Raw genomic sequence first — 15,256 nt, forward strand, 5'->3', positions numbered from 1 at the left:
CCTGAAACAAATATATCCCTGATTTTGGCAATGCCAATGTCTGAAGATATGTGATGATCTTTTTGGATATGTCATATCCAAAAGCTGCTGTTTTCTACCTTGAAGTGATTAACTGTAAACTTGATGACCCTGGTATACTTGTAAGTTTTTTTTTTCTTTCAAATACTTGTCATATCTTTAATTTTTGAAAGCTATCCTTCTATATCTTGGACTCCCTCACAAATCTTGTTGGCATATAAACTCCTTTTCTAAAGCTTTAATCTCTGAGTGGTTTATGTTTTACTTCAGCCAGTGGTAGTTTGTATCAACAGTATTTTACTAGACTGGTTAAGAGAATCAAACTTCACTATTTGTGGAATACCCATAGAAATGCTCAGAAGTGGATCTGAGAATTAGAAATCACAGGAAAACATTCGATCCAAATACCAAAGGCAAAGCTCTCACTCTGCTTAAGAGCTATACTATAAAAGAAAAAAGAGAAAATGACCCTCTCTGAAAATCTATTTAGCCCTAGGTGTCCAATATTTAAACCACACCACAAAGAGAGAAGCAGAGTATATAATACTGATATAAATTCTTTCAAGTTTATCAAATCAAAGAGTTATATACATAAAATCACAGAATAAGCTTTTAAAAGACAAGTTCATTTTGAAATTAAAGTAAAAGTAGAACTTCTTAACCTAGAAATATTTCTTTTAATTCTGATACTGAACTTCCCAATTTTAAATTTGTGGCTTAGCTTGTTTTGGGGAAAATGAAGGAAATAATTTTGTGCTGTGTTCAAGCATTCAATATTTTAAGATATTAATAGTGCTATTCTTTCACATGTATTATCACGAAGTCTGGGTTTAGCTATCTCTGAAAATACATTTTTAAGGTATTAAAGATACTTTTTCTTTTGCTATAAATTATAAAACCAAAAATGTTCCATGGAATTCTCAAGAGTGTTTTAAAATTTAATTTTAAATGGGTTTCCTGTGTACCAATAGGATTTATGTTTTAAATAACACACTTGTGAAGTTAAAAGAAACTACAGTGATGAAAAGTGAAATAGTTTCCAATTTAATGAGAAGATTCTGGACAACTGCCTTGTAAACAACAATCTTATATTTCAGGCAAGAAATGATTCACATTCTGTACTAGTTCAGTAATAGATTTTTCTAAGAAATATCCCACAAGTCAATGTACATTTAACTTTAAAGAAAATTAACCAAAGAAAAACTTCCAAGGTCTTTCAAAACTTTTCCTAAAATTTACTTGATCAGATTAAGCAAAATTAGGTCAAAAGAATATTTTAGCTATGACTAGACGATCTGGCTCATTTTATAATCTTCTTTTCATAAAGGCTAAAATCTATTTAACAATTTAAGCACTTTTAATACTTTGTAGTGGTGAACAAACTTTTACAAGTGAGTAGAATCCTATTATAATGAACATCACTCTGATGTTCGCTTCCTTATGGCACTTCTTCCTATGTTCTAACCACAGCCAAAAGCTGATACGGCCTGAAGAAACATGTTGAACAGGATATCAAAAGTCACAGAAACACAGTTTCTTAGTTGGCAGTTATTTCATTTAATGAAGCTGTTTTTCAGGTAAGATATTTATATACTCCATTCACTCTTTTCAAAATATTTTATCAGTTCAGTAAAATGACATGTTTTTAAAGAGTGTTCTGCTGGTAGTACATCAGGTTTCAAACTTTTTTAGTGTTGTTGACTGCTGATGCTCAGACAAACAGGGTTTCTCACGGGATAAATCTTTGCTCATTTCAGATTCAAGACATGCACATAGTTTTTCCTCTCACAAATTTCACTTCTTTATGCATTTTAAAACTGTCTCAAGCACCTATAGAAAAGATTTTTTTCCTAATAAAACCCCTGCTTGGTTAGATTCCACACAGAGGCAATGACAAGACAGAAACAATGGCTGAGGAGTAATTGAGGCTTTTTGCTAAGGAATTCATGGTGAATATATTTACTTGTATCCACATTAGAAAACAACACTTTTCTAATGTAGCTTGGCTAGTGTTTGAAAAGAGTATTCTATACACCAGACCATGGTCTGGTATTGACTAAAGCAGGTATTGATGGTATTGGTATTGACTAAAGCAGGACTTTTACCTGTAGAACATACAAAACAAATTTGAAATGGTATTTCTGGGATCAACAGTAGACTACCACAAGTCATAGTAGGGAACTTGAGAGTATTCCTATTTTATACTAACTTCTCACTTTCCTCCACAACATTTTTCAAATTCATTCCCTTTGAACATTTATTAAAAGCTGGCTTTTTCTTTTCCAAATAACATTTAGAAATTATAACATATTCTTAAAAGATGAAACAGTAGTATAGTTGAACTGGTGCCTGAAACAGCAGTACTTGATCCAATATGCTCATTCCAAATGAGTTCACCAAATAAGGTTAATGTATTTCCGTGCAATGTAATTATTAAATATTTGTTGAGAGGCTACTTATGGGCCAAGTACTATGCTAGGTTCTTGGCTACAGTGGTGAGCAAGAAATGATCTTGCCCTCAGGGAGCTTTCAATCTATGGGAAAACAAACAAACAAATGATAACAAGAAAATGTGCAAAGTGCAAAGATAGAGGAAGTACCTAGAAAAAGCAGCTAAGCCAGATTTGGGAGCAGGTAGGGATGTGGGCTTCCCTGGTGACTCAGAGGTTAAAAGCGTCTGCCTCCAATGGGGGAGAGCCGGGTTCGATCCCTGGCTTGGGAAGATCTCCTGGAGAAGGAAACGGTAACCCACTCCAGTATTCCTACCTGGAGAATCCCATGGGTGGAGGAGCCTGGTAGGCTATAGTCCACAGGGTAGCAAAAAGTCGGACACCTTTGAGCGATTTCACTTTCACTTTCAGGGATGTGAAGGGGCTTCCATTATAGCTCAGTTGGTAAAGAATCTGCCTACAGTACAGAAGACCTGGGTTCGATCCCTGGGTTGGGAAGATCCCCCAGAGAAGGAAATGGCTAACCCACCCCAGTATCCTTGCCTGGAAAATCGCATGGACACAGGAGCCTGGTGGGCTGCAGTCCATGGGGTCGCAAAGAGCCAGGCACGACTGAGCAACTAACACTTACTTAGGGATGTGAAGAAGAGGCTTAAAGAAGGTTTCTTAGAGGTAGCAGTAAATTGAGATCTGAAGAATTAAGGGAAGCTAAATAAGCAAAATCTAGGCAGAGAGTATGGTGGATAACATCATACTTATTTTAAAAGATTATTCTAGAAAGCTGATTATACTATTCAAAGAACTTTTTCTGTCTTTCTTTGATAGAAAATTCATAATGCCCAACATTCTGCCTACAGCCTGGATCCAGTCTCTCAACATTACAAACTGATGAACTGGCATTTATAAGTCTTACATGGTTGAAAAACAAAAACAAAAAATACCTCAGAGCATAAGGTAACAAGAGATCAATTTACTTCTTTTCTGTTAAAACTGTTAAACAGATATAATACAAGGAATACAATAGATCATGCATATATAATAAAAAATACATTTCTTCAGTAGGGGTGTCCTAGTTTATAATTTTAATAATTGTCTATGGCATCTAATAGGCTTTGAGAATGCAATGACACTATACTGGCATGGAGAACACTCTCAGACACCCATCAGGACGGTTTCCCTGGTGTTTTGGCAGTAAAGAATCTGCCTGGCAACGCAGGAGACACAGGGTTGACCCCTGACCTGGGAAGATTCCACATACTGGGGAGGAACTAAGCCCAGGAACCCCACAACAATGGAGCCTGTGCTCTAGAGCCCGGGAGCTGCAACCACTGATCCACATGCCACAATTACTGAAGTCCATGTGCTCTAGAGCCCGTGCCCTGCAACTCGAGAAGCCACTGCATGATAGCCCATGCACTGCAACTAGAGAGCAGCCCCCACTTGCTACAACTAAAGAAAAGCCCTCTCAGCAATGAAGACCCAGCATAGCAAAAAAGAAAAAAAAAAACCCATCAGGAGCAAAAATCAACCTGATTTTTTACATAAACACCTCATAGCTATAATCAAAATAAACTCTGGTCTAGACAATATTTTAAAACTTTAAACTTTACCATTTTGTTATATCTAACTCTCCCTATATAACAAAACACCAAAAAAAAAAAAAAAACAAACAAACAAAAAAGGAGGGAAGTTAAACAAGTACACAGCTTATGAAGAATAAGGCTGAGATACTGGCAAGGTCTATTTACCAAGAAGTGAATTTATTTTCACACTGGTGACAGTCAATTATTATTTTTATTTATCACCATTTTACTTTAATTAAAAGGTGCCATGGCACCCATAAAGGGTTTTTTTTTTTTTTAATCTCAAGTTTCTATGCCTTATATAGGTTAGTATTGTTGTACATCTGGGAGTCAGCTTATACTTATCTAAACTTCACATACAATTAAATTAAATGTTCTCTGTAGGTACAGCTTTAGCTACAGATGAATAGAGTTTCAGGAAAACTCCATTAGGAATTTCACTATTTACACTATACCAACAATGGTAGCTGGTGCATTTTTGGCCACACTGAGCACTCCTTCTATTGCTCATGACCAACTCACCCTTTCCCCCTAGTTTGATTATCTCACAAATCAAGCTTTGATTTACATTTTGATGTCTTATCACGGATTAAGAATACTACTCTACAGTTAACATTTTATTTTTAAAGGAAGAAAGCTTTACATTTAACTAAAAAATAATTTTCAAGCATACCATCCCAGCCAGTTAGCACACTGTATTAAATATCTCCTTTAACCTTGTACTGTTGAAAATAGGGCATTTCCCTCCAATCTTCCTATCTTTAGCTACAACTTCATAAAAATGGTCATGTTACCAATGACCCACACAAATACAGTTAATTCAAGATTCCAACTACTATTTCCAGGATTAATATAGTCACAATACCTACTGCTTCAAACACTCAAACTTTCTAGTTTCACAGTTTCATCAACCTGTCTTGGATAAAAGTTCTAATTTCATTTTTTTCAATTTCTGATTAAATAAAAAACAAACAAACCTGTTTTTCACTTAAGTGAACAAAATCTGTGATATCCTACCGAGTTTCTGCTAGGCAGAGCACAGCTGCGGGGTTGCTACAGCAACTCTTGTACACTGACCATAGACAGCCCCATCCAGGAAGGAAACTGTTTGCACCACCCCCTGAGGAGTCAAAGGCAAGCAGCAGTCTGTGAGCAGAGACACATTTTCAGTTCAGTAATTGTGATGGAGCAACAGGAGACCATTCTTTATCATCTTTCCTAATACATGTCACCCCAACAACCCAAACAAACTTCAAATCAAGTTGCTATATGAGTACATATTTCCACATCATGGAAGGATTGTATTCTTTACCCAACCCCCACTAGAAACCTGAGCCAGAGAACAAATCAAAGCAATTTCATCCTAGGCACATAGAAAAAGAAAAAAAGAAAAAGAAAATTTAGAATATTCTCACTTCTATGAAGAGTACCTTTTGGTTCTTGCTTTCAGGCTTTAACCCCGGCAAACTCAGGATCTATGACAATTTTTTCTCTTTTTGGCTGCTCAGATATAACATTTACTGAGTTTTTATTCAGTGCCAACCCTTCTTCTGCTGGGTGCTTAGAGATGTTATTTTATCTAATCTCACAGCAACCCTATGAGGTAGGTAGTAATACAATCCCAGCTTTACAAATGAGAAACAGAGGTTCCAAAAAGTTATTTGATTGTCTAAACTACTAAGTGGCAGAATCAACGTGAACCCAAGTCTCCTATTTCTGAGATTTATGTTTTTTCTACTACATTGCACCAATTTTGCAAGAAAATTCACAATTCTTAGTTAAAATATTCAAGTGTTCCTTAAGTGATTTTAATTTTTTATGGTAATTTGTTTTAGTAAAACATTTCCACAAGTAATGATTTTGCAACTGATAAATTAAAAATATTCAGCCACCATCTTAAGTGCATAGAAAACAAAGGCATATCCTGGTGAGTTTTTTGCCAAGTATAAACTATGGCACTCACATTCTTGAGAAAAGATAAAGTTGAAAAATAGGTAAGGTGATGAAACTGAGTTTAGAAAAGGCAATCTGTGGAGCATCTCTTGGATTGAAGGAGCTGTAAGGGAAGAGGGAGTGAAAATGGGTGAAGGACAACATTTAAACCAGAGAGAAAGACATGCTTATTTAAGTCATTAGTTACTTTCAAGGACAATTCCAAGTATAAATCTGCCCATTTTCAGTCATATCTTCACTTCAGGTATGGAGAGGTCTTCAAGAAGCACCTCTTTTTCTCATCATAAGAATGAATTATAGTTTTTCTCCTTCCCTCACAGACAACCCACAATTACTCTCTTTCTCCTACATATACTCTTTGGGATTTCCTAAGAGGATATAAAGACTACCTTTAAAAAAAATTGCTTTTCCTGGTTCCCCAAGATCTTGACCTTTTTATTCTTCCATACTTATAGCTTGAATATCCCCCAGCTATAGATAAAGATGATGTACCTCCAAAACTGTCCTTTTGGAATCACCATTTTTTAAATTGCTATCCTATCTTCTGAGCTCCTCCCTTCTGTTATGCCTTTTGTGTCAGTCTTCTAGTTCTACTTCAGGTGATGACTCCAATTCTCTAGTTGCCCCAAAGGATTCTGGTGAGAAACAAAGTAAGTTCAGTAGAGTTGTACTAGTTTCCACACGTTTCTGGAAAGACAGGTCAACAAACATAGATTCACTATAAAGCATATATGTACAAAGAAATATCTTATGGCATCACTAATCAAAGCATAAAAATATAGCTGTAAAGGAGTCAGATTTAAAAAAAAAAAAGAGCTAGATTTATAAAAGAGAATGGGAATAGCAGAGAAAGGCTTTCATAGTTGGATTACTGTCATCTAAAAGTTAGTTTACTATGAGTTCCTATTCGTAACTGTCACGTTAAAAACGGACTAAAGGTCTCTTCACAAAGCTTTTCCCTTTCCAAAGAAGAAAAACATTCCCCAGATCTAAAACAAGACAGGGAAGAAGCACAAGAAAAGTTAAAAGACCTGTCCATACTCTGTTAATTTTATATTTGTTCTTTATATAAGCTTCTTAAGGTTACAAGCCTACTAAATGAAAAAGTGGAATGGCCCTTATATCTCAAATTCAACTCAATTTTAAATATCATCAGTCTAGTAAAATGTTTTAAACTTAGCTTAATATATCTGCAAAGTGAACAATGTTTCTAAAATATGGTATGCTGAGGTATTTTAGTCAATAAAAAAGAATAGGAAAGCAATCATTTATTATTTGGGTTTCTTAGGAGGTCATTAGGCATTCATTTTAAAATACAATTTGATACTTTATAGAGGCTAGAAACATAATTCAAAATTTCATAAAGGTTATTAAATTAAAACCACTTTAGACAGTTCAAGATCTCATTGACAAAGTTCATTCAAGATGATGGTTTTGCTATTGTGTTACTGTTCCCACATAATATCATCTCGTCTCAATTTCATCTGAAGATTATGGACTTGTATTGGACGAAAGTTGCTGTTCTTTTGAAGAGAGTTAGTTAGCAAACATTTTCTGGAGCTATTTTTTATATTCTTTGTTCCTTTACAGTTGCTATCTTCTTGCTGAATAGCTGAAGTTTCACTCCTCTTTGAATTCTGAACTTTTTGCTGCAGTTTGCGGACCTGGAAGGAAAAAAATCTAATATTTCAGTCAAAAATATACTTAAAATATACCTTATAATAGAGGACTGGATTGATGGTTTCAAGACTACATGAAATTAAAAAGTTTGGTAAGTCTTTATTTATTGAATACTTGTTGCATGCCTAACACTGAGATATTTATACAGAAACATAATGAATAAAACAATCATTGCTTTCAAGGAGCTTATTACTCTTATTATTAAAGAAAAAAAAGCATATATGTGACAGCTAGAGAATAATTCAAGGCAGAATAACTTTGAGTAGGACAAAAAGTGTATGTCTAAGAAGGATAAAGGAGGACAAGATCGATGTGGGCTGGAGAAGCTGGGAGAAAGAAATGTTTGTTTTTGTAAGATAAGACATGGGAAAAATCAGGAGAACATGGAGGAGAGAGAAGGACTTTTCTGGTGACATCAACAACAAAGCAAAAATATGGTGCTAGGAGTGATCATCAAGTTTATAGAGTCTATATTTTTTCTTTAAAGTATTCCTGAATTTAAAGTAGCCAGTTTTGTTTTGTTTTTAAAGGCAAAGGAATAAATAACCTTATCTCATTGAAGAGTTTCTAGTAATGATTGGGTTGATGGAATTAAACAAAACAAAATCTATTAACTAGTTAAACCCTTTTCTTCCAAGTCTAGTCCATTACTGAATCTTTTAAAAAATTATTTATTTTGACCTCAATTACATGGCTTGTGGGATCTCAATTCCCCAATCATGGATGGAACCCATGTACCCTACTGAGGAAGTGTGGAATCCTGACTAATGGACCGCCAGGGAATTCCCCACATTACTTAATCTATTTCACTTAAGCATAACCTGATTTGTAGAGCTGGTCCAGACACTGGCTAAGTATCTGGGGTTATGTTTACCTAAAAATTCTTAAAAATTTTTACTTCTATAGCTCTTATAAAATATATATATATAATATTTTCAAAATATAATTTATGTACATACTGCCTAAATTTAAAAAATATGACTACTCTTCTATTCCTTTTAGGTTTCTCCTATGTGATTCTAAGAAGGTATACAAGTTACATAATTTTCACCCTAACACAATCATACAGAAAGCTTACTTACTATAGCTTTAAAAGCCAGTTAAGTGAAAATGTTTGCTTCAAAATTTCATTTCCTTCTGTCTTTCTTTATTGGCCACAGAAGAATAAAGGCAGTAAAATTCTGCATTCTTTATTACTTTTCTATAAAAGTGGGGAAGGCTTAATTGTGAGGTTAATATATTACCAACTTATATGAATGCTGATTATTCCATTAGCAGATAGCTACATAATATGACCTGAGGGTTCCTGGAAAGATTCCCTCTGCTTTCTTTTCCAGGAGCATAATAGTCCTAAGAGTGAATTCATTGTCTTGGGATGAAATATAATATTCCATGATTTTTTTGTCAAAACATTAAGATTGTTATGCCATTCTTAGTTATTATGAATTTATACACAAGGATAGAGTCCTCCTCATCACCTCCACTGGAGGTGGATAAGCATAGGTCCCCGAGGAATGGAACACAGCATGGCTTGTTCTGAGAAACTGGACATAGTGGTTTTAGAGATGGGTATGCTTAAGGAGCCAGGTTTATATATGATATAGATACCTGTTGACATAAGGGGCTTCAGTAAGGCATTAGGAAAGAGAGGGACAAGAGGAAAAGAATGCTAAAAGGACAGTTGGGAGAGTTGTAAAGCAAGTTTAGCCTACCTCTTAATTTTCCCAAAGTTACTTCTGAATACATAACTAAACTTTCTCTTTTTTTTCTCCCTTTGGCTGTGCCGTGTGGCTTGTAGGATCTTAGTTTCCCAACCAAAGGCTGAACCTGGGCCCCAGCAATGAGAGCACAGAGCTCTAACCACTGGACAGCCAGAGAATTCCCCATAACTAAATTTCTTTGTTCCCTTTTCTTTATATTATATTGAGAATTATGTAGCAGACCATGTTATTTCAATGTACAGATGACTCTATTTTGTCATATGTCTAAGTGACTCCTATCTATCATCTTTTCACTAAACCACACAATCAGACCTTAAATTTGGAAGGTCTAGAGAAAGGTAACATTGAATCCAGATATATTATCTTTTTATTAAAATTTTTTACTAAAACTTTCTTACGCTATCTTGATGCTGCATTAGTTTGGAAATTTGTTCTCCTTTAATTTCCATTTTCTTGACTAAACGCTCTAGTTCACATTCTATATCTTCATAGACTGATTGGCTTTCAGTTTCTTTCATTTGATTCAGCAGGTCTTGGTACTCCCTATGAAAGAAAAGCAAGTATCAAGCACTATTACAGTTTACAGTATACAAACTATATATATATATTTACATATATATATATATTTTACAAACTATATATAGTTTTACAAACTATATATATATATATATAAAATATATATATTAATCTTTGTCACAATTAAACAATATTCTGCTCAATCATAAATTTTATGATTCATAAAATTTACAGTTTATAGTATACAAACTATATATATATATTTATATATATATATTTTACAAACTATATATAGTTTTACAAACTATATATATATATTTATTTATATCTATAAAATATATATTATATATATATAAATCTTTGTCATAATTAAACAATATTCTGCTCAATCATAAATTTTAATCAGAGTTAAATATTAACCTTCAGAGACAGCTTCTTTTTGTTGAGTTATCAAATTAAATCTATGGTAATTATAAACAGGCTCTTATGATTTGAGATTAGATATATTTAGAAATATCTCAGACTTAGGATCTCAAAGAATCTTAAAAAGTCTGAATTCTTAGTGTTCATAGTTAAACGTAGTAAAATATTCTGATGTCCTTAGCTAGAGGCATTAAGGGACTCTTTCTCATTCCAAGTTTGGAATTCTTAATGTAGACTCTTTGGAAGAATTTCAGCTATAGAAGTATTTGCCTGAGAAATTTCTAGATTTGGTGATAGCTTGCTCAAAGAAACCACTGCTAATAGAACTAGTTATATCTTCTACGAGGTCTTAATTCAATTAGTTGGCCACTCAAGTCACATATTTTCTGGAATATTTGTTGAAAAGATATTTAAACTTGAAGCTTAAAATATGTATCCCATACAAAATCTGTGTGTATCCCATACAGAATCTTTGAAGTATATGGGTGCTTCAAACATGCAATGCAGACCAGCCATAACGGAAAACAAGAAATTGTATTCCTATTTGTCTAATGAAATCATTCACTTAACTGAAAAGATTATAAAAAGCAGAAGAAGAATCTATCTTAGAAAAGCATTTGTGAATTATAATTTAAGGTCACCAGACCCCATTTGTTAGAATGACAGAAATATTTGTCTATCAGTTCAGATCTTGGGAATATAGAAACACTTTAAATAGAAAAAAGTAGTAATCTTCAGATCAAAATAAGTTCAAAAGGCTAAGTAAGGCTTTTAGGAATTTGTAAGTGATATTGTTTGAAAGACTGAGAAGAAAAAAAGATATCTAAATTTGTCTTGCTACTTCTTGTGATAAATACTTACATAGTCATTTGGTCCAGCTCATCTTGCATTGCCATCAAAAGTTCAGACAAATTGTTGCAAATAGAAATGGACTTTTCTGAGTCAGAAGGTACAGCTTTACATTGAGAAGTTGTTCTAGAAGGCTTGTAGAGACATCTAAGCTCAGTAACTTCAGCTGGTTTCTGAAGGATATGTGGCCCATAATGTGGCACTGTTTGGAGGTTTTGTGTACTTGCATTTGCAGAATGGCTTGCACTGGCAGACTTTGGGGGAAAAGAAATAGCTGGAATGATTTTAAATAACTGATGGCATTTAAATAGCACTTACACCAAAGCATGAATTTATCTGAACAAGTATCCTCATTTTTCCCTTCTCACCTTCTCAGCCATAATAGGCAGTGTTCCAAATTTTGAACAAATTTGCTGAGATGGTCTTCTCTTTAAACATTTAGTTTTCTAAATATTGACAAGGGAAAAAGTAAACAAAAAATATTTTAAAAGACATTTATCAAATTAACACTATTACACATTAGGAAATGCAAGTTACAATGAAATATCACTTTACACCTGTTAGAATGGTTAAAAAAAAAAAGTGACAACACCAAATGCTAACAAGGAAGTGGAGAAGCCAGATTGTTCATACACAAAATAATGCAGCCACTTTGGCAGAGAGTTTGGAAGTTTCTTGTAAAATTAAAGATTTATTGATAGCTATTATATGACTCAGAGATTTCACTTTTAGATACTTACCCCAGGAAAATGAAAAATATGTTCACACAAAAACCTGTACACAAAGTTTATAACTGCTTTATTTGTGATAGCCTAAAATTGAGGCAGCTTCCCTTGTAGTTCGGTCAATAAAGAATCTGACCGCAATGCAGGAGACCCGGGTTCGATTCCTGGGTTGGGAAGATGCCCTGGAGAAGGAAATGACAACCCACTCCAGAATTCTTGCCTGGAGAATCCCACGGACAGAGGAACTGGAGGGCTATAGTCCATGGGATCACAAGAGTCAGACACAACTTAGCAACTAAACTACTACTACTAAAACTGAAATCCCACAGACAGAGGAACCTGGAGGGCTATATAGTCCATGGGCTTGCAAAAGACTTGGACACAACTTAGCAACTAAACAATAGCAACACTGAAAACAACTCAAATCTCCTTCATCGGGTAAATGGTTAAACTGTGGTACATCCCTAACACGGAATACTATACAGAAACTTTTAAAAATGCGTCAATACTTGGATGGATTGGCTGAGTGAAACAAGCCTCTCAAAAGGTTATATACTATATGATTACATTTATATAACATTCCTGAAATAAAATTATAGAGATGGTAAACAGATTATAAATTGCTAAGGGTTAGGGAGTATGATGCGTAACTCATAACACAAAGGGATAACATGAAGGAACCTTATAGTAGTGGAATAGTTCTGTATCTTCATAGTGGTGATGGTTATAAGAATCTACACATGTGATAAAACTGTATATGATCACACAAATATGCATATACACATACAACTAAGTGAATAAAAAACTGTTGAACTCTCCATAAGCTCTGTATATTGTACCAATTTCAATTTCCTGGACTTTATTATATTTATGAAAGATGTTACCATTGGGGGAAGCTTGTTAAAGATATATGCTGCTGCTGCTGCTAATTCTCTTCAATTGTGTTCAACTCTGTGTGACCCCATAGATGGCAGCCCACCAGGCTCCGCCGTCCCTGGGATTCTCCAGGCAAGAACACTGGAGGGGATTGCCATTTCCTTCTCTAATGCATGAAAGTGAAAAGTGAAAGTGAAGTTGCTCAGTTGTGTCCAACTCTTCACGACCCCATGGACTGCAGCCTACCAAGCTCCTCCGTCCATGGGATTTTCCAGGCACTAGTACCAGAGTGCGTTGCCACTGCCTTCTCCGAAAGATACATGGGACCTCCCTTTATATTTTTTTTATCATCTCTAATCTATAATTTTTCAAAATAAAAAGTGAAAAACAAAAAACAAACAAAAAAAGACACATGGTTAGGATATGGAACAATGGTAACTGCTGACTGGAACATAAACTGGTCCAGTCACTTTGAACAATATCTTGTAAAGCTAAGGTGCATGACACTTAGGGCCCAGTATCTCAGAGAAACTCCTGAACACTTATACCATGAGGCATGTACAAGAATGTTCATAACAGTGTTGTTTATAATAACAAAAAGTGAGAAACAAACCAAATGATCACTGAAAGGACAAGGGAAAAAGAAATTTTTAGCAATAAAAAGCAGTGAACCATTCATATATGCATCAATTGGAAGAATCTCATAAACTTAATGTTGAGTGGAAAAAGAAAGCTGCTGAAGAACACAAACAGAGTAAGTCCATTTATATAAAGTTCAAGTGTAAACCTAACAAATATATTTCTCACAAATATTTGGCAAAGTAATTTTTTTTTTAAAACCAGGAGAATGATAAAAACAAAATCAGAATTGTGGTTACTCCTTGGATGGAGGGAATACAATTTAAGAAAGGTACACGCTGGCCTTAACAGTGCTGGTAACGTTCTATTTTCTTAAGCTGTGTGGTGATGTTATTATTCCAGTGTTAATGTCATTATTATCCTTCGAGCAGACATTTTTTGTTATATTAGGTTGGCCAAAAAGTTTGCTCAGGTTTTTCAGTAACATTTTATGGAAAAACCTGAACAAATTCTTTGGCCAAACCAATATGTACTCCTTCGTGAATCATTTTTAAAAAGACACTGCCAAGCTACATTCTTAAAAGTAAATTATTTCACTATTTTTGCTGGATGGATTGAACTAGAGTGACCAATTATGTCAATCTGCCCATGATACAGGATCTTCAGTTCTAAAACCAGTAAAGTCATAGGCAAATTGGGGTGAATCGGTCACTCTATTTAACACTTTAGCAAGAGAATAATCAATAAGCTGAACATATTCCATAATAAAAGGAAAAAAAAATTCCCAATTCCAAAGGATAATTTAGATATATTAACTATCATAAACATTAATTTTTTTAATTAAAAAAATTAAATGGCTCAGAGGTAGAGATATCACAAGTTTGTGAGTCAGTTCTTATTCACTCAGATTTTCTTGGTGATCCTGGACAATCATTCAAGCTCTGTACCTTAGGAATGATAATTTCAAGTAATAGAAAGTGATGGTCTGATCAAAGTCTATTTTAAGCAGTTAAATTAGAACAAAAGAAATGTAATTTTTTTAGTCACTATACTGAATGAGATTTTTGACTGATAATTACAATCTATCCTTTCAAAAGAATAATGAAAACCTCACAGGACAGGCTTCTATTATCTTGCTTACAATATTCAAACAGTCTGATTCTTTACTTCCAAGCTCACCTTATGCTGTTGTTGGTTACTATCTGGAAGTATAGCTCTAATCATGCCTCTATAAGCCTTCAATGGTACACAATGATTTATAGAACAAAAGTTCAAATTCTTAACATGGCCTTGAACTCATAATCTCACTTCAAGCTATATTTTCAATTTCAAGTCTCATATGGTACTACTGCTGCTGCTGCTAAGTTGCTTCAGTTGTGTCCGACTCTGCACGACCACACAGACGGCAGCCCACCAGGCTCCCCCGTCCCTGGGATTCTCCAGGCAAAAGCACTGGAGTGGGCTGCCATTTCCTTCTCCACATATGGTACTAGGACTGGACAATTATTTATAGTTTCGTGTAAAAATCAACTATACTCTCAGACTGTAACACACCTCGCCTCATCTCTATCAATATTTACTCATTTTCCAAGTCTGCCTTTACTACTTCTTGTGTGATCTTTTCACATATTCTTTATGTGTACAGCACCAGAATACTTTGTTTATACCTTTATTAAGTTTTTAGTACACTCTGTCTTATATTTGTGCTTTTGTTTACTTCTCTGTAAATTCCTGTGTTATCTTTTTACTACCTAAAGGTACTAATCTATGTAAATCAAGACATATAAGTTGAATGAACTATGACCAGGATAAAAAAAACCCAAATACTACCTTCAACATTAGTGCTTCTGTTACCTTTAAAAGGAGGCATTATTATGAACTTG

At 34.4% G+C, this 15,256-nt stretch overlaps 1 protein-coding gene across 6 annotated transcripts in view; it reads right to left on the reverse strand.

The window, feature by feature from the left end:
* Positions 1-1,082: 1,082 nt before the first annotated feature.
* Positions 1,083-15,256, reverse strand: part of CEP57L1 (centrosomal protein 57 like 1) — an 82,627-nt gene continuing 68,453 nt past the window's right edge. For 3 of the 6 annotated variants that reach the window (XM_065911570.1, XM_065911569.1, XM_065911572.1), the window contains 4 exons: positions 11,562-11,639; positions 11,206-11,447; positions 9,804-9,948; positions 1,083-7,668 (listed from right to left, as the gene is read on the reverse strand). In XM_065911570.1, coding sequence (XP_065767642.1) covers positions 7,450-7,668; positions 9,804-9,948; positions 11,206-11,447; positions 11,562-11,639 — 684 coding nt within the window. In that variant the 3' untranslated portion in view covers positions 1,083-7,449. The remainder of the gene's footprint in view (positions 7,669-9,803; positions 9,949-11,205; positions 11,448-11,561; positions 11,640-15,256) is intronic. The other 3 variants (XR_010659935.1, XR_010659934.1, XM_065911571.1) reach the window with 3 other exon arrangements.

The sequence above is a fragment of the Muntiacus reevesi genome, chromosome 19 (genome assembly GCF_963930625.1).
Source record: "Muntiacus reevesi chromosome 19, mMunRee1.1, whole genome shotgun sequence".
In the NCBI taxonomy this organism is placed as follows: domain Eukaryota; kingdom Metazoa; phylum Chordata; class Mammalia; order Artiodactyla; family Cervidae; genus Muntiacus; species Muntiacus reevesi.